The sequence below is a fragment of the Sciurus vulgaris genome (assembly GCF_902686455.1).
Source record: "Sciurus vulgaris genome assembly, chromosome: 5".
NCBI lineage: Eukaryota > Metazoa > Chordata > Mammalia > Rodentia > Sciuridae > Sciurus > Sciurus vulgaris.
In genome coordinates, this window is record NC_136465.1 from 131,751,642 (window position 1) to 131,772,043 (window position 20,402).

The 20,402-nt window shown below is 33.3% G+C and overlaps 1 protein-coding gene across 2 annotated transcripts in view; it reads left to right on the forward strand.

Moving 5' to 3' along the window:
• RAB3IP (RAB3A interacting protein) overlaps positions 1-20,402 on the forward strand; it is a 76,056-nt gene that overhangs the window by 4,966 nt on the left and 50,688 nt on the right. For both annotated transcript variants that reach the window (XM_079142216.1, XM_079142215.1), the window contains exons 2-3: positions 10,557-10,829; positions 11,531-11,789. In XM_079142216.1, coding sequence (XP_078998342.1) covers positions 10,582-10,829; positions 11,531-11,789 — 507 coding nt within the window. In that variant the 5' untranslated portion in view covers positions 10,557-10,581. The remainder of the gene's footprint in view (positions 1-10,556; positions 10,830-11,530; positions 11,790-20,402) is intronic.

Consider the following 20,402-nt stretch of genomic DNA (forward strand, 5'->3'; position numbering starts at 1 on the left):
TCAGTGCATATGTATATTGATATATACATATTGATATATATTCTCTCATGTACAGAATAAGACTTCTTTTATTAAAAAGAAATTTAGAGGACTTGGGTTGTTGCTTGACACTAGAGTGCCTGTCTGCTGCGTGTGAGCCCCTGGGTTCAATCTTAGTACTAAGAAACAAAACAAAACAAAACAAAAAAACCAACTTTTTAAAAAGAGAACTAATTTTTGTATGTATTTTCCAAAGATTTGTAATTAAACAATATAAATAATATTATATTAGTAGCCAGTAGGTTCAGAGCATCTTCTGAAAACCCTGAATATAAGTGTCTGCAATAACTAATATCACTGAACATGTCAAAAATACATTCAAATGTTCTGTTTTAATAAAAGTGGAAAGATTGTGTTGTTTGACTATTTGATTAATTTTCCCCTGGAGTTACTAATTAAATTGACATAGAATGTTTCTTTTTAAAATGTAAATGTGGCCTTTTTTTTTTTTTTATTTTTTTATTTTTTTATTTTTTTTTTAATTTTTTTTTTTTTTTAAATGTGGCCTTTTTTGTTAAAACCAAAATGTTAATTTAGAAAACCAACTTTAAAATGATAATGAAAGTTAATGAAATTTTCTCTCATTTATGTAGTATTTGAATAAATCTTGAACTTTCTTTGATTGTATTCTAAATAGGAACATTTCAAATAAAATAAACACAATAGTATAGTGAACCTTAAAAGTTCCCATGACCTAGCCCAGTGATCATCAACAACAGTCTTGTCCCACCTATTCCTTCTGTATTTTCTTGAAGCAAATTGTAGGCATCACGGAACTTTATCTTTAAATATTTCAGTGTGTTTTTTCTAAAAGAGCAATTAGTTCAATACTGTTACAAACTTTGAAACACACCAATGTCTTCAATGTCTTTTATACATGACTTAGTCAAATATTCATGCCTTTTTTCATTAAAAAATGTTGACACTGGGCTGGGATTGTGGCTCAGTGGTAGTGAGCTCGCCTAGCACGCGTGAGGTTCTGGGTTCGATCCTCAGCACCACATAAAAAAAATAGAGTAAAATAAAGTTATAAAAGAAACAATTTATAAAAAAAAATGTTGACACATAGTACATATTTATTGGTTACAGTGTGGCATTTATACACACACACACACACACACACACACACACACACACAGTGTATAATCATCAGAACAGAGTAATTGGCACATCTATTTCCTCAACTGTTTATCATTTGTTTGTGTTGGGAATGTTCAAATCTGACTAGTTATTTAGAAATGTACTTAATTGTTGTTGATTGTGGTTACCATACTGTGCTATAGAACTTTAGAAGTTATTCTATTTTGGGGGGGTACCAGGCATTGAACCCCGGGGGCACTTAAACCACTGAGCTACATCCCCAGCTTTTTTATTTTTAAATTTTGAAACAGGGTCTTGCTAAGTTGCTGAGGCTGGTCTCAAACTCACGATCCCCCCTGCATCCTCCAGAGTCGCTGGGATTACTGTCAGGTTGCACCACTGTGCCCGGCTTTATTCCTCCTTTTAAGTTGTAAGCCTGTACCCATATATTGTCCTTTCTCATCCTTCTCACCCCCACCCTTCCTGGACTCTGGTAACCATTAGTCTACTTTCTACTTCTTTGAGATCAACTTTTTAATCTTTCACTTCTAAGTGTGAACATGTCACAATTATCTGTGTCTGACTTATTATGATGTCCTCCATTTTCAGCAGTGTTACCACAAGTAACAGGATTTTATTCTTTTTTTACGGCTGAATAATGATCCATTCACACTTTTTTTTTTTTTAAACTACATAGAGACAAGGTTTCTTTAGTAAAATTGAGCTTCTGTTTATTTGGATTTATATGTTTTTTTAAATTCAATAAGGACCTGAATCAATATTTTAAATCTCAATTTAGCATCAAAATCAAGAGGAAATAATGATAGCAAAAAACAACTTAGGGGAAAAGAATAGAAAGTACATAGAGAAATAGTTTTTTCAAGAGCAGTACATTAGAGAAATTTCAGTTTTTTCTTTCTCAAAGAAAAATGTTCAGATATTAAACATTATTCTTCCCTTTGGTTTTTTACTTTTTATGGTTGATATGTATGAGAACTACTTAGAGATTCTTTGTTATCATCTAACCCTTATCTGCCACTGCTCCCACTCCCCAAGCTTATCTTAGTTTATCTTACATGTAGTGCAGTCATTTGTTAGGTCAGACAGCTAGGCTTGAAACCTACCTCTTTATTTATTGACTCTGTTCTTGACTAAATTAATTTCTCTGAGCCTTAATAAAATAGGGATAAGAACTATTTTTAAAAGGGATGTTGTGAGGATTAACTATATTGTGTGTGTGTGAGTGTATGCAGATATAAATGAAACTTTTGTTCTGAATTTTTCCATATATATATTCCTCCCCCCTCAATTCCCAGCGTATTACTGTGGCATTAGATCAAACCTTCTTAGTTTCTTGTGCAACCTGTTGCATTAACAATTCCCTCCAAGCCTTTTGTGCCTTAGGAGTCATTTTTCTGACATTACAGTGTACCTACACTTTCTAAGATAAGGATGTGACCATCTCTTCAAGATAAATTCCAGGCAACACTTTTCTATGTTAAATCAGGCTTTTAGTGGTTTATCATTTAGCTGCCTCTCCAGCCTGACTTTTTCTGGGAGTCTTACATATATTTCACTTCTCCTTAAAGCATTCCTTCCTTCCCTCCCCACACCCTCAGGGTAATCATTCAGTGGTAGCTCACAATAGGCTATGTGCCATCTCTTTAGTCCATTATTAGAATTTAGGGCTGGATTTTAAACTTAGGGTTGGATTTGCTCTTAGGAGTTGAAGCTGTCAATCATCCTTCCATTCTAACAAGAATATTTGATAATATATATGTGCCATAAAATAAATGTATTTAATAAACATAGTGGTATTTTTAAGCAAGTGAACTAATTGATGGAAATTTTAACACTTTAATTCATTATATACTTTTGAATTAGCGATCTAATTTTTAATGTCAGGAAGTGTTTCTACCATAATTCATACTAAATTTAGGAAGTTATTTGGTAATTAAAAAAGCATCTGGACCTTGTTCCAAGTCCCCCATTCCTCACATCCCCAACAGTCTGAATAAATTGAAAATAATACTTATGTAATCCTTAAACCTTTTCTTTTCATCTACCTTTGAATATTTTCTATTTTTGTGATAGTAAAAGTAAAGTATTCACATTTGTAGTGTAACATATAGATGTTTGCTTCGTTAAGGAAGAACATTTCAGAATAATAAGCTTTTAACTTTTTTTTTTTTTTTTTCCAGTGCTGGGTATTGAACCCAGAGCCTTGTGCTTGCGAGGCAAGCACTCCTCCAGCTGAGCTATATTCCTTGTCCCATGCTTTTAATTTCTAATATTATATTTGAACAAAACCAAACAACCATTGCTTTTTATTCTCCTTATTGATGATGATTGTGCTGATATAATGTGATAAAATATTTGGCAAATAGTTATCAAATAATGCCTTAGAGATTTTTATAAAAATAACAAATTTTTATTATAAAAACTAATTTTAATTGATATACCAGGTATAGTGGTAAGCCCTTTATGTGTATTGTCTAACTTAATTCTCATCACAACCTTATGAGTAGGTATAGTTTTTTGTCCATTTTTCAGATGAGAAATTGAGAATTAGATCTCTGGGGTCATGTTATTTATAACTGGTCAAGGTAGGATTTTAGCCTGATCCCAGAGTACAAGCTTTTTGGTGAGGTAGTAAATACCATTGGCAAGTCAAACCCTGGCCTTCCTTTTAATAGAGGGGTATACTTACCACTTTTCCAGCAGAATCGTTGGGTCCAATTCCATCACAATATCTATATCTCTAGATCTATATATAAATGTATATAGATCTAGATGTATAGATCTATAGATATAGATATTGATATTTGGGCTTAGAAAAGGTAAATGACCGGCCCAAGTTCATAGGAATAATTTAGAGCTTAGTCAAAACAGAACCTTAGCTTTCTTCTTTAGGTACTGGTGTTTCTAACTCTGCTGTGAAGCCATATAACCTCTTGTTTTAGAAATGATTTACTTCCAAAGTGTAGTGCTTTGAATAATTTTAGTAAATACAGAATTCAAATTAATTTTCAGATATATTCAGTTGACTTGGGAAAAAATAAAAATCACAGCTTTAAATTTTTTTTCTAGACATAAATTCTATGTTTCTCACTTGTTAAAGGTAAGTTAAATGAGAGGAAAGTGCTTTTTGTGGGAAAATGAATTTAATTTGTTTATTTGGATTACTGTTATGTATTTTATTAGGAGTAAGTAATTTAAAAGTTAATTAGATTAGTATTAATTAGATAATATACTGAGATAGATACATTAGGATTTTTCTAGGCATTCATTGAATGAGTTAATATATGTGAAATTCATATGCTACTATTTGACACATAGTGAACTTTTAGTAAAGATTGTTGGTTTTGCCATGAAAATACTGATTTCTGGAAGGAAAAAAATAACATGAAATACATATTAGAAAGCAGAGGTAAATTGTTTTGATCAGTTTTTTCCTTATGAATGGAAATCAGCTTTATTACAATAATAAGGCAAGACAAGTTGTGTTGGTGATTTATCTGTGAGAATTTAATTTGGTCATCTTTTTCACATATTGGTAGTGATCCTTGACAAATTTAATTTATGAATTGGGATAATCTCCAATTGAAATGACTTCTTTTTGAATCACTCATTGCTTACTGCAGAGAGTACTACTGCTTAAAAATAGTAGCTTATTTCACTCATAAAGAGAATGTGAAATCAATCTTAACATGTCCATGGATTTTAAAGAGCTAAAGACTCAGATCAGTGAGATCGACAGCTCATTGCCAACTAAATCACATTTTCTAGAAATTTCACATACTTGAACAAGAGGCTAAATTTAATCTTAAAAGAATCTTTCAGGAAGTGACTTGAATTTAAATAATGTTGAAGTGTATCTCCTAGAATAGAGGCATTATAGGTGGAAGCTCTGTTCAGAGGTGCTGTCCTAAGTGCCATAAGCATTGTCTCTTAATTTATTCTTTGAGGTAGAAAACCAAGATGCAGATTTCCTGTTGAGAATTTAGGCACAGGTTGACCCAGTAATTTGACAGAAACAGGATTCAGACCTAAGTCTTTTGGAGTCTTGTCTCTTGTATTCATAGCTTGTGCTTTAGCTTATGGAATATTCATAATTTCCATAAATGTGCTGTTTTTATACTTAGGCATACTTGGAAAATGCTTCCAAGGACTTTGTCTTTTTCATTATTTCCTACTTGTTGAGGCCTTTTCTTTGACTTTATTTTTTCCTGGGGGTTGTTTGTCTCTGATTTATTTATTTGTCTTTCCTGTGTGATTTCTTTGTACCTTTTGCATCTTTGGAGGCACTTATCACACTATTATTGCTTTTACTTGTCAGTCTTTCTTGCTGTATTGAAGCTATTGAGGAGGGTTGATTTAAAAAATTTTTTTTCCCCTTCACAACCTGGTATGTAGTAGGTCTTCAGTAAATACTTTTTAAAAGGAATGACTGAAATACTGTGTTTATGTATAGGAAAAATAGAATTGATGTTGCAGGGATGATGGATTGGAATGCCACATAAAAAGAAGCATTTCTATTAGAATGGCCTAATAGTGGAATGGGAAAACAGTTCTAGTGGTTAAGAACTTGGACTCTGGAGTCCCACAGGCAGAATACACTGAAATATCCCAGAAATGCACTGAAACTATATCTAATACTTAATAATTATACCTGATATTTAATAAATTCTCAGTAAAAGCTGTTATTATCATGATTTAGCCATCTTATCTTTTGTGCGATTGGGACTGGTAGTTGAATGACTCAGTTCCCCACTTCCTCCATTTCCACCTGGATGCTTTTATAGTTCTCTGTTTCACTTTCCCTCTCCTGTTGCAGTGCTGGGGATAGAACCCAGAGCCTTGTGCATGAAAGCATGTACTCTGCCATTGAGGTACACCCCCATCCCTCCTCCCTCTCAATTATTTTAAACAAGTAAACCAAGTAATCTTACTTCATATATAAATACTTTAGTGTATATTTTTTGAAAAAAAAAACAAGGATTTTTATAATATAGTCATAATTCCTAATAATATCATTTGTTTGTACTGCTTATTCAAATAAGAATCCAGAGTCTACAAATTAGAGTTATATCTCTTGCATCTCTTCAATTCCTGTCCTTACCTACTTCACACACTCTCTTTTAGTAGCTTTTTCCTTTTTTCCTTTTAGCTGACAAAACCAGGTAGTTTGTCCACAAGAATTAAAGTCTGAATTTTTCTCTTTTGGACCATACGGTATTATTTAGTACATTCCTTTCTCTTCTGTATTCATTGTAAACTGATGAAGATGTAGAGGCTTGATTGTTTTGGGGTCCTTTTTTCTTGAGGTAATGCTTTGTGAATGGTGGTGGTGGTGTTCATTTCTTATTTACTTAACGCATGACGTCTGATTCTCCCTTTCTGTGATAAGATATGCTCAGTGAGTTTAGGTACTGTCAATATGATTCATTAACTATAAAATTCTTGGAACTGCTTTTTCTGTTATGGTTTTAGTAGCTATTGCTTATAATTTCATTAGAATTGTGAAGTTATGTTTAGTAAGTGAATTTTCCTTGTTTTTAAGAAAACCTTTTCTCACAAACTGTTTAGCTCCTTGACATACAGAAGGTAAGGATAAATACATCATTCTTTCCTTTTATTTACCAGTTTTGAAAATAGTGAATTGGTACCATAGCATTGATCACAGGGGACCAGTGAATTTTTTTTTCTGTTTGTTTTATTTTTAGTATCATTATGAATTCATGGATTTAAAAACATTTTGAGTTTCCATTCTTTGCAGATGTTATCCTTTTTGATGTTAAGATTGTCCTGTCTTTGGTTAGAGGGAGTCCTTGTGATATTATTCCAGTAGTTTTTGATAGCTTTCTTGCTTCCTAGTGTAACAAGATGTTCCAGGGTCCTTTTGTATGTTACTGCCCCAGGATTGTAATCAGCTGTTTTTCCAAGGAGCTCTTGTTTATGTTTTTTTTTTGTTTGTTTGTTTGTTTTGTGTTTTTTTGAACAGGAAATAGTATTACTCTGAGCAGGAGGGGACCTGGTGCTACTGAGTTGTTGGAGTTGCTATACTTTTTCATCAGATATAAAGTTGGGACTTTTTTTTTTTAAATAGAAAGTTTTCTGCTATTTTTGATTCAAACTTGGAACTATGAGATTTTAACTTCTTTGATTATATATTTGTGTCTTTTTTTCTCAGATGGTAAAAAACTAGGCTCCAAGTGACATTAACAAAACATTTACTTCATCTTACATGTGTTAATAGTTTCAGAATAACATTCTCAGTGTTATTACTCATCACTGAAAATAGTTTGATTTTTTTTTCCACTTCCTTTTGTTCTTAGACCTTCCAGTTAGGGTTTTACACTTATATTCTGTGTTTTAATTAATTAATTAATTAATTAATTTATTTCGTGGTGCTGGGGATTGAACCCAGGGCCTTGTGCCTTCAAGGCAAGGACTCTACAAACTGAGCTATAGCCCCAGCCCTATTGCTATGTTTTAAAATAATTTGAAATAATTCTTTTGTATGTGGTTAAGTTACCATCTCAATATATAGTTAGGTTTATTTTATTTTTAGGGACTCTAAAATTTTAATCTTGTTTTATTTTTATGATTTCAAGTTATTCAAATCAGTAAAGCAAGGTACAGTTATAAAGGTCTAGATTTCATGCCTTTTCATGCTATTTGCTCTCTTCCCCCATAGATAATTTTTTTAAATTAGTGTTTGGTTTGCCTTTCCATTTCTAAAATACAAGCATATGCACATACAAATACATATTATATACATTTTCTGTACATTCATAAATAAATAAGTTTGTACTTTTATTCTTCCTTAGGTAAAAAGTAGGTTATAATACTCAGGTACTTATCCTTTTAAAAAATTTATTAGTATCTCTTCAGGGTCTCTTCATACAGTGTATAGATATTTATTTCTTTTTTATAACTATATTGTGCTTCATTATGAGGATGTACCTAGTTTATTAAATCAGTCTTTTGCTATTGCAAATAATGATGTTAGCCTTACAAGTGTGCATTTTCTTTTTCATTTTGCCAGCTTAGTTTTTTGGGATAAAGCTCTAAGAGTGGCATGATGGGTCATGCACTAACTGTATATGCCATTTTGCTAGTTGTTTTCACATTTTCTCCCACAGGATTGATGTCATTTTTCATTTCCAGAAATGAAAATGCCTTTATACCCTGTGATTCAGTTAAACCCTCAAGGTATGGATAGTTGAATTAGAAGTATATGGGTTAGCTGGGCACAGTGGCACATGCAGCCTCCCTAGAGACTTGGGAGGCTGAGGCAGGAGGATTGCATTTTCCAAGCCAGCTTTAGCAATTTACCAAGACCCTCAGCCCTCAGCTACTTAGCAAGACCCTGTCTGAAAAAGAAAAAGGAAGGGGGGGGGGTATAGGGAGGGGAAGGCACTGAGAATGTAGCTCAGTTGTAAAGCAAAGCACCTCTGGGTTTAATCTCTAGTACCTAGTACCCCCGGCCCCCAAAAAAGTATGTAGAAGTGTCACAAATAGTTACTGATAAAAATGAAAACATTGCAGGAGGGTTTCTACCTTAAAATGAATCAATTAATGATCTAATATTCAAGTGAAAAGGAATATAGATATTTTCTTGGTGTATGTGTATGATTATGAATAAAGATGAAATATATTTATTTTTGGATGAAAATAAAGTATAACGGAGCATTAAATGCTTTAGGTTCCTTAATCTGAGTTATCATTTGACATAGTGGATAATTTGCATGAAGAAACAAGGATTGGTTAACATTTTGAGGACTGAATTACCATTTATAATTAGTAGTTTATTGGGTTTGAAAATGTCATTTCATAGATACCAAACCAACAGTTTTGGTTATTTATATATATCCTAGAGATCTGTCATGTAGTAATCTGTAATTTTGAGAAAATATGTAAATATTGAGTCACTTTCTTAACTTTACTGCAATCTTTTTATTCTCTACTTGAGATTTTAAACATTTTATTGGGGATATGAGAGTTAAAATTTTCACTTAGTTTAACATGAATATTTTTATATTTTAGCATGGAAGGAATTATTATGTACTATACTGGTGTTTGTGTTTGGGAACTTTAAAGTTCAGGGAAGGATAATTCATGGTTATCGAAGTACTTTAGTAGTAGTGAAAAAGTTGGAAGGAGAGATTGGGTTCAGATTGTAGAAGACTTTACTCTTTTTTTTTTTTTTTTTTTTTTTGCGGTGCTGGGGATCGAACCCAGGGCTTTGTGCTTGCAAGGCAAGCACTCTACTGACTGAGCTCTCTCCCAGCCCAAGACTTTACTTTTCAGGCTAGTAAGTTTAGACTTTATTTTGTAGACAGTGGGAATTAAAGTTTACAGATTCTTCAAGTGAAAAACTGGATACTTCTTAGCTTTCTTGTAAACTTTGTAATATAATTGAATAATTATATAAAATAGTTTTGCTAATGGAGAAACTGAAGTATACTAGTTATTGTTAGTAGCTTCTATAAAAAAATATTTATTTAGGCCATGCTGTGTGCCAGGCATGTAGTACTCTACTAAGCACTTTCATGGATTGTCTCCTTTAATCCTCACAGCAAGTAGGACACAGAGGAAATTTTGTTGTTGTTATTTTTATCCCATTAGAGAAGAAATTTCAGGTTTAGGGAAATGAAGCACATTATCCAGGACTGGATCCTGTTTCTGTTAAGGACATTGTTGGGTCAATCAGTAAAAGTTGAGTGAGATCTGCCCATTAGATGGTAATTTGATCAGTGTTAATATTTCAGATTTTGATGATGATTTTGTGATTATATAGGAGAATGACCTTGTACTTGGGATACAGTTTTATATATCCTGAGATATTTAAGAGTTTATGGGCATCATGTTTGAAACATTCTCAAATGGCTCAAAAATGTCAGCAGTTTGATAATAAATGGTATATGGGAGCTCTGTAATACTTATGTAAATTTAAATTTATTCCAAAATAAAAAACACCGACTCATCCAAAGTCAAATAGCTAGTATGAGGTAGAGCAGAACAGTTAAATCTATCTCATTCTTAGAATGTGGTGTGTGTGTGTATGTGTGCACAACGTGTGTGTGTGTGTGTCTATGTGTGTGTATGTATCTTTATTGTCTTTGACTTTCTGTGACCTTGGTTAGAAAAAAAATCAAACAATTTTTTATTTATTCTTCATGCTTACTTGTTAAATGTTTTTACTTTCACAACATTAGCTGTCATTTTCAAGTTTCTTCCAAATCAGGTGGTTTACCTTTTGTAGTATGTATACTCTAGGGTCATTAAGTATTAAGCGATTGTAAATATTTTTTCTTTACTCTCCTTTAATTTTTTACTTTATTAAAGACTATTAATCACATACTTTATACATCTTATTTTAGTTTTAAATATGAATATCAAAAATAATGATCTGCTTTTTGTTTTAATAGGTTATCCTATGATGAGGCTTTTGCTATGGCTAATGACCCCTTGGAAGGCTTCCATGAAGTAAACCTTGCTTCACCTACTTCGCCAGACCTTCTTAGTGTGTATGAATCAGGAATTCAGGAGCAGACTACCTCACCAAGTGTCATTTACCGGCCACATCCTTCAGCTTTATGCTCTTCTATCCAGGCTAATGCATTGGACGTTTCTGATCTTCCTACACAACCTGTGTATTCATCCCCCAGACGTTTAAATTGTGCAGAAATATCTGGTATCAGGTAGGAGATTATTTAGGATTATAGTTTTTAAAAGATCGGCAATTTGCTCATACTTTTAAGTATTAATATTTTTGAAAATTTGAATAACATCAGCTTGCCTATGTAGAGCCATACATAATGCTTCAGAGCAGGCTTGGAAAACCTAATGTAAAGTGCCAGATAGTAAATATTTTAGCTTTTGTAGGACATATAGTCACTGTTCCAACTATTCATTTCTGCCTTTAGAGTGTAAAAGCAACCATAGATAGTATGTAAATGAATGACTGGGCTGTGTTCCAATAAAACTATATGGATACAGAATTTTGATTTCATATGATTTTCACATGCTACGAAATAGTGTTTTTTGATTTCTTTTCAACCATTTGAAAATGCAAAAAAACATTTTTGGCTCATGTGCCTTAAGAAAACAGGTGGCAGGCTTGATTTAGTTTGTAGGCTATAGAGCTGACCCCTGTTCTTAACATTATCCTGTAGAACTTTTGGTAATGTTGAAAATGTTCTATTTCTGTGTTAATCTGCAGGAAAGCTATTAGCTACGTGTGACTGTTGAGCACTTCAAATGTGACTGTGATGATTGAAGACTTACTATTAATTAAATATAAAAGCTACCAAATTGGATAATGCAGTTTTAGATCTTTGGCTTATGCCATTTCTTTGGTTCATATGCTGAACTTTCTGAAAACTGTTTCTTTTCTTTATAGCATTCATGTTACAGACCCAGCATCTTCTGTTACTTCTGGAGCTGCATCTGGGTTAACTAAATTAACTACAAAGAAGGACAACTGTAATGCAGAGAGAGAGTTTTTACAGGGTGCTACTATCACAGAGGCTTGTGCTGGCAGCGATGATATTTTTGGGTTGAGTACAGATAGTCTGTCCCGTTTGCGAAGCCCATCTGTTCTTGAAGTTAGAGAAAAGGGCTACGAAAGATTAAAAGAAGAACTTGCAAAAGCTCAGAGGGTAAGAAAAGAAAGTATTCTTCCACATATCATGTTAGAAATTACTGCTGCTCCATGGGGTAGGGCAACTCATAAATGATATCTTTACAGTTCTACACTTATCCTTCACATATGCCTAGCCTCAGCTTCTGTGGGGCAGCATTTAGGAATGTGAAATTGGCTGAGTAGTGAAGAAGCCCCATCTAAGAGGACTAACTGGAAAAATGCGATTCTAAAACTCTTCTGGTCTCCCGTATCAACTTATCTGTTACATTATCTGTAGGCAGATTTAGTGGATTATATTCCACATGCCTGTTTTCCCTCCTTTTATCTGATTGACTTGGTAATCATTTATTTGAAGTTATTTGATCTAATTCATTTTGTTTTGAGGAATTGTTTTAGTAACGTCACCTTTGTTATTCTGGTCTTGAAGAATATTTTCTGTATTTTACCTTGGAGAATTTTATTTTGGTAAGTAGTTGTGTTTCCCATTTATTGTTCTTTAAATTTTTGCTATTTATTTCCAAATTTGTGGCCATATCTTACTTTCTTCTGAGACTGTCATTAAATTACAGAGGGAAATGTATAGCATTAGGAAACAAAATGGCTCAAATGAACAATCAAAAGTTCCTACTTGAAGAACCTAAAAAATGAGAGTAAAATAAAACCAGAGCAAGTGGAAGGAAGGAAGTAATAAGGAGCAGAAGTAAATGAAATTGATGAGAAAAAAGTAGAGAAAATGAATGAAACAAAATTCTGGTTCTTTAAAAAGGCAATAAAATTGGCAAACCTTTGGCAAGACTGACAGAGAAAAAAGACAAATTATCAATAGCAAGAGTGAAACAGGGGTATCACTACAAACCCACACATCAAAATACAATAAGGGAATAATACGAATGACCCTGCATATTTAAAATTTGATAACAGTGGTTAATAACAGTGCAGAAAATTAAGAAGGTGGGGCAAATATTCTATAGGTATAACTTTCAGCATACTGTGACATTTCACAAACGTGTTTCACCCTCTCCCTACTATGCTCGTCTCTTAAGAACATACCTTTTTTTTTTTTAAATCTCCAGTTCCTAGCTTAATATAATGCCTAGTGTATATGTCTCTTTATTAGTGCTTCAGTGATTGGCTGATTGTTAACAGCCATGAAGATTTGTCAGAATATATTTTAATAAAGAATGTTATCAGGAAGAAAAATCAATAATCCTTTTAGACTTCTCCCAAAGGGAAGGGATATGGTGAGTTGTGGTTGTGTTTTGCTGCTACCATTTGGCTCAGACTTTATTGTCTTATTATATAGTACTTAATATATAGTATTTTGGTGAAATCACAGATACAGAAGTAAACTATTAAGCATATATATCTACCTTTCAAAGCACATTGTGTTTATGTATTGATCACAATAAATTTCTTAGCTCATTTAGGAATTTCTTTTGAAATCTTTAGTTTATTGTATTTAGAGGTATTGTTAATTGAAATAATAATGATATATAGGAACATACATAGTGAATTTTATTATGAAGAGTACAGAATGGTTTTAATATTTACTTATGTTACAGGCTAGAAGAGAACTCTTGAATATGAATATATTTTCTGAACTATGGCAACTTGTGATTCAAAACTTATATCAACAGTCATTTCCTTTTTTTTTAAAAGAGGCCAGATAGTTGCCTTTTTTTTTTTTTTTTTTCTGTTCTCCTACTTTTATTTGTTTCTATTTAAAGTGAGTTTCTTATAAGCAGAATATAGTTAGGTCTTGCTTTTTTATCCTTTCTAATAATCTCTACTTTTTTTTTTTTTTTTGGTAGTACTGGGGATGAAACTGAGCTATATACCCCCTAGTCCTTTTAAAATTTTTATAAAAATTTGTGATATGGTCTCAATAAGTTGCCAATATTGACTTTAAACGAAATCTTCCTGCTTTAATCTCCCAAGTCACTGGGATTATAGCTGTGCACCCCCATACCCAGCCTTTTAATTGATGTGATTTGATTATTTACATTTAATGTAATGTTGACATGGTTTGTTGAAATCTTCCATGATACTATTTGTTTTGTATTTGTTGATGCATATGATTCTTCTTTCCCCCTTTCTTTTATGACTTCTTTTGTATTGTATTTTTTTTTTTTATGAATTCATCTTTTCTTTAGCTTATTGGCTATGTGTCTTTGTTGTCTTAAGTCAATAATTGCTTTAAGGGTTTATAATGCACATATTTAACTTGTCACTATCTTCAGTGATAGTATACTACTTCACACACAGTATAAAAATCTTATAAAAGTGTACTTCTGTTTTTCCCCTCCTATTTTTTTGTTGTTGGTACATAATAATATACAGCAGTTTGCACTACAGCATTTTTATATGTGCATATAACGTAAAATTTGATCAATTTCACTCCCTGATACCTCCCCTTATCCTCACCTTCTCCCTCCCTGACCCTGTTCTCTACTGTTCTGCTTTCATGATGTCCTTTATCCCCTGTCTAGCTTCCACATATGAGAGTAAACATTTAGTACTTGTCTTTCTGAGTCTGGTTTGTTTCACTTAACTTGATGCTCTCCAGATCCATCCATTTTCTGCAAAAGATGTAATTTTGTTGTTCTTTATGGCTGAATAAAACTCTGTTGTGTGTATGTCCCACCTTTTCTTTATCCTTGTCTAAACACCTAGACTGATTCCATAACTTGGCAGTCGTGAATTGTGCTTTGATAAAAATAGGCATGCATGCATTACTGAACCATGCTGACTTTAATTCTTTTGGGTAAATACCAAGGAAATGGTATAGCTGGGTCATACGGTAGTTCTACTTTTAGTTTTTTAGGAACTTCCATACTGATTTCCTCAGTGGCTATCCTAATTTGCATTCCTACCAAATTAAGTAAGAGTTCTTATTCTCTGAATCCTCACCAGCATTTGTTGTTACCTATATTCTTGATGATTGTCATTCTGATTGGAGTTAGATAGAATCTCATTGTAGTTTTGGTTTGCATTTCCTTGATGGCTAAAGATGTTGAACATACTTTTCATTTAATTGTTGGCTATTTGTACTTTTTAGAAGTGCCTGTTCAGTTCATTTACCCATTTGTTAAATGGATTATTTGTGGGGGTTTTTTAGTGTTGAATTTTTTGAGTTCTTTGTATATTCTAGATATTAATACTCTGTCAGAAGAGTAACTGACTAAGATTTCCCCCCATTGTTTAGGCTTCACATGGTTAATTGTTTTATTTTGCTGGGCAGAAGCTTTTGAATTTGATGATATTCTATGTATTGATTCTTGATGTTTCCTGAGCTACAGGACGTCGTTGCTTATGCTTATATGTTGAAGCATTTCCCTTATGTTTTCTTCCAACAGTTGGAAAGCTTCTGTTCTTATACCTGTCTTTGACTTATTTTAAGTTGACTTTTGTATAGGGTGAGAGATAGGGATCTAGTTTCATTCTTCTACACATGGATATTCTGTTTTCCCAGTACCATTTGTTAAAGAGGCTGTCTTTTCTCCACAGTACATTATTTGTTTACATTAAACAGTTGATTATCTTTTAAAGGAATTTAAATAATGATACATAGGTACCCATGTAGCTATCGTTTTCATTACTATTTTTTTCTTCATATGTATGTGGTATCATTTTCCTTCTGCTTAAAGGACATACATTCTTTAACATTTTTGTTTTCCATGTTTGCTTTTATCTTTTAACTTTTGTGTGTATGAAAAGGTCTCTTTTTACTCTCGTTTTTGAAAGATATTTTCTCCAGATAATGAATTTTACTTTGATAGTTTTTTCTTTTAGAACTATAAAAATGTTGCTCCAGTATCTTAAAACATTCATTATTTCTTACAAGTAGTCTGCTGTTATCCTTACCTTCATTCCTCTGTATGTGTTGTGTTTTTTTCTGGGTATTTATGAGATTCCTCTTGCAAGCAATCTGATAATGATTTGCTTTGGAGTACTTTTCTTTAGGATTTTGTGCATGTGCATACATGTGGGTTTGCAATTTGTTGAGTTTCTTGAATCTGAGAGTTGTTAGTTTTTGTAAAATTTGGGACATTTTGGCTAGTATTTCTTTGAAAAGTTTTACATTTCTCCATTATCTGTCTTCTCCTTCTAGATTCCTTGTACACATACATTAGCTTATCAGGGTTCTTTTCATTCATCTTTAAATCATTTTCCCTTTTGGTGTTTCCTTGTAGATAGTTTTCTGTTGCTGGGTCTTCAATGTCATTGCTCTTTCCTGCTGCATTATATAATTTTGTTAATATCATACAATGTATTTTAAAATTTAGACATTATAGTTTCCATCACCAAGAGTTTGCTTTTAGATCATATACATTATGCTTATATATGTATATGATTCAAATATGTGTGTGTGTTTTTTACATAATTAATCTTACCTCTAGATTCTTGAACATGTGAAATACAGTTTTAAAACTTTTCTAGTCTTTAATTTCTTCAAATAACAATCTAGGGATCACCTGATTTGTTTCTCATTCCTGGAGGATCACTGTTGCTTTAATGTTGAATATCTTGAAGATTGTTGCTTCCTATATATTTTCCAGATTCTTATTTGTGTCAGGTGGGTGGTAAGTTTGGTCTTTGTTACTCTATCTTGATTTGAAGTGAAAGTCGTATTTCCTTATTTGTATTATTCAAATGTCTGCTCCATCCTATCCAAGTACAACCCCTAATAAAAACTTACACACTTCCACATACATGCTTTAGTTATCATGTTTTTGCTTATGATTACATGTTGAGCATATAGTAGATTCTCAATATTTTGTTAGTTAAATCAGTTATATCCATGTATACAGATATACTGGTGTATGAATAGGCACACATGCATAATGTATTAGTTGAGGTGATTCTAGATGCTTTTAAGCACCTCCAAAATTTTAGTGACTTGACCTAATAAAAGTTCATTTTTATTCATTTAGTACTCTGAAACAGGTGTTTGTAGTTGATAGGCAGTTCTCTGTGAAATTGTTCAGTTCTCTGTGACATTGCTGTGTCTTAGAACTGAACTGCACTTCAACAAACCCTTCCCGTGTGAGTAGGGGAGCCCACCACATGATCATTGACTTTCAGGTGCAGTAATGCCAGAGGTTATGGTGTTGTCCTTTATTTATACTTCTGCATGTTATTGCTGAAGAATGACTTGGTGGAATTATCAGGTAAAAGTTGAGCTTTGGTATGTCCTTATTAAAATGTAGAGTTTTGTACTGCATTCGAGGTTTGCGGAAACAGAATTATTGTGTTGAGGCTTGGCAGTATGCATTTTCATTAAACTTCCCTGTTGATTTTTTACGTCACTGAAGGGTGATACCAGCTGGTATAAAGGGTTACCTTCAACTTTTATTCTTTCTTAAAAGATAATTAAATGATGTTGAAATAAAACCCAGTAGGATAACTTGCAACCATAGGAAGTCACTCAGAAACCCATACTTGTACCAATTAGCATTGTCCTGTTTATAAACATTTACCATGTTCTTTCATTAGCAAGTATTTCTTGAGTAACTAGAGTATTCACAGGATTTTACTATGCTGTGTAGTATGCAAAAATATGTTAGATATGAACCTGTTTTTAAGGAGTTTATTAGGGAGAAAAGACTTGTTTACATGGTAGTGTTTTGTTGATTCTGAGCTGTACATTTTTTCCCAATCACTTCTCTGAAATCAGTGAGTCTTTCAGGTGCAGTCAGCTAGGCAATAAACATGGCAGTTGTCGTTGCTTACTTGGGTGCAAACTTGTTTACAGTTGTTCATGTTATCAGTTTAAGGTTTTTTCCTTCTTGGTACTAGGGATTGAACCCAGGACTTTATAAATGTTAGGCACTCTACCACAGAGCCGTGTCTGCAGCCCTCTTGTTTTTAATGTAATTGAGTTATGTGAGTTGGGTCCTGTATTTGTTTATCTTAAATACTGGGTTAAACATCTTCAAAAGGCTCTCACTATGATATGACATTGAAACAAAAGAAAGGCACAAAAAAGCAGTGTAACATGATAAAATTATGTTTATTAATTTCGAAGACTACTCCCTATAATGTAAAATGGAAATTCTAAGAGGAAAAGAAGTATGGTATGATAGTTTTATTAGCAGTGTATTTTCTTTCTTGATGTATAAAATGTTTAATAATCAGGAAGTCTTAAATTTGTTGAAATATACTTCATTATAGCGTCCTTATAGTCTCTATTCTAAATATCTCTTGAAATTTCTCTAATACTATCCCTCTGAATCCTTATCTCTTGCCTAAAATATTGGAGTAATTACTGTGTTCTTTCTCTCCAGTTTTTTTTTTTTTTTTTTTTTTTAACCTAGCCAAACTCTAAAAGTCATCATTCTACATTGCAAATTTGATTGTTACTGTTCCTCTTAAAATCCTTCATGGCCTTTTAGGTAATTTCCTCTTGCTCTTAAGATAAGTCCCAATTTCATATACCTGCCATTCAAGACAGGATATAAACCTAACTTTTTTTTGTATTATTATTATTTTTATGTAGCTTTTAATTTTTTACAAACTGCATTTTGATTCATTGTACACAAGTGGGGTACATAATTTTGTTTCTATGGTTGTACACAATGTAGATTTATACCATTCATGTAATCGTACATGTACATAGGGTAATGGTGTCTGTCTCATTCCACCATTTTTCTTACCCCCCCCTCTCGTTTCCTTCTACATATTCTAAAGTTCCCCCATTCTTCTCTCATTCCCCACCCCACACCCCCATTATATATCATTCTCCACTTATCAGGAAAAACATTCAGCCTTTATTTAGAGGATCCAAAAACCTCCTCCAGAAAACTTCTAGATCTCATCAATGAATTCAGCAAAATAGCAGGCTATAAAATAAACACGCATAAATCTAAAGCATTTTTATACACAAGCGACGAAACAGCTGAAAGGGAAATGAGGAAAACAACTCCATTTGCAATAGCCTCAAAAAAAATAAAATACTTGGGAATCAATCTAACCAAAGAGGTAAAAGATCTCTACAATGAAAACTACAAAACATTGAAGAAAGAAATTAAGGAAGACCTTAGAAGATGGAAAGATCTCTCATGTTCTTGGATAGGCAGAATTAATATTGTCAAAATGGCCATACTACCAAAAGTGCTATACAGATTCAATGCAATTCCAATTAAAATCCCAATGACGTACCTTACAGAAATAGAGCAAGCAGTCATGAAATTCATCTGGAAGAATAAGAAACCCAGAATAGCTAAAGCAATCCTCAGTAGAAAGAGCAAAGCAGGGGGTATCGCAATACCAGATCTTCAGCTCTATTACAAAGCAATAGTAACAAAGACAGCATGGTATTGGCACCAAAATAGACAGGTAGATCAATGGTACAGAATAGAGGACACGGACACAAACCCAAATAAATACAATTTTCTCATACTAGACAAAGGTGCCAAAAATATGCAATGGAGAAAAGGTAGCCTCTTCAACAAATGGTGCTGGGAAAACTGGAAATCCATATGCAACAGAATGAAACTAAACCCCTATCTCTCACCCTGCACAAAACTCAACTCACAATGGATCAAGGACCTTGAAATCAGACTAGAGACCCTGCATCTTACAGAAGAAAAAGGAGGTCCAAATCTTCACCTTGTTGGCTTAGGATCAGACTTCCTTAACAGGACTCCCATAGCACAAGAAATAAAAGCAAGAATCAATAACTGGGATAGATTCAAACTAAATAGCTTTCTCTCAGCAAAGGAAACTATCAGCAATGCAAAGAGAGAGCCTACAGAGTGGGAGAATATCTTTGCCACTCATACTTCAGATAGAGCACTAATTTCCAGAATCTGTAAAGAACTCAAAAAACTCTACATCAAGAATACAAATAACCCAATCAACAAATGGGCTAAGGAAATGAACACACACTTCACAGAAGAAGATGTATAAGCAATCAACAGATATATGAAAAAATGGTCACCATCTTTAGTAATAAGAGAAATGCAAATCAAAACTACACTGAGATTCCATCTCACCCCAATTAGAATGGCGATTATCAAGAATACAAGCAACAATAGGTGTTGGCGAGGATGTGGGGAGAAAGGTACACTCATACATTGCTGGTGGGGTTGCAAATTAGTGCAGCCACTCTGGAAAGCAGTGTGGAGATTCCTTAGAAAACTTGGAATGGACCTACCATTTGACCCAGCTATCCCACTCCTTGGCCTATACCCAAAGGATTTAAAATCAGCATACTACAGAGATACAGCCACATCAATGTTCATAGCTGCTCAATTCACAATAGCCAGACTATGGAACCAACCTAGATGCCCTTCAATTGATGAATGGATAAAGAAACTGTGGTATATATATATACAATGTAATATTACTCAGCCATAAAGAATAGTAAAATTATGGCATTTGCAGGCAAATGGGTGAAATTGGGGAATATCATGTTAAGTGAGAGAAGCCAATGTAAAAAATCCAAAAGACGAATGATCTCACTGGTAAGTGAATGATGACACGTAATGGGGGGTGGGAGGGGGGCAAGAATGGAGGAAGGAGGGACTGTATAGAGGGAAAAGAGAGGTGGGAGGGGTGGGGGGAAGGAAAAAACAACGGAATGAATCAACATCATTACTCTAAATGTATGAATATGCAAATGGTA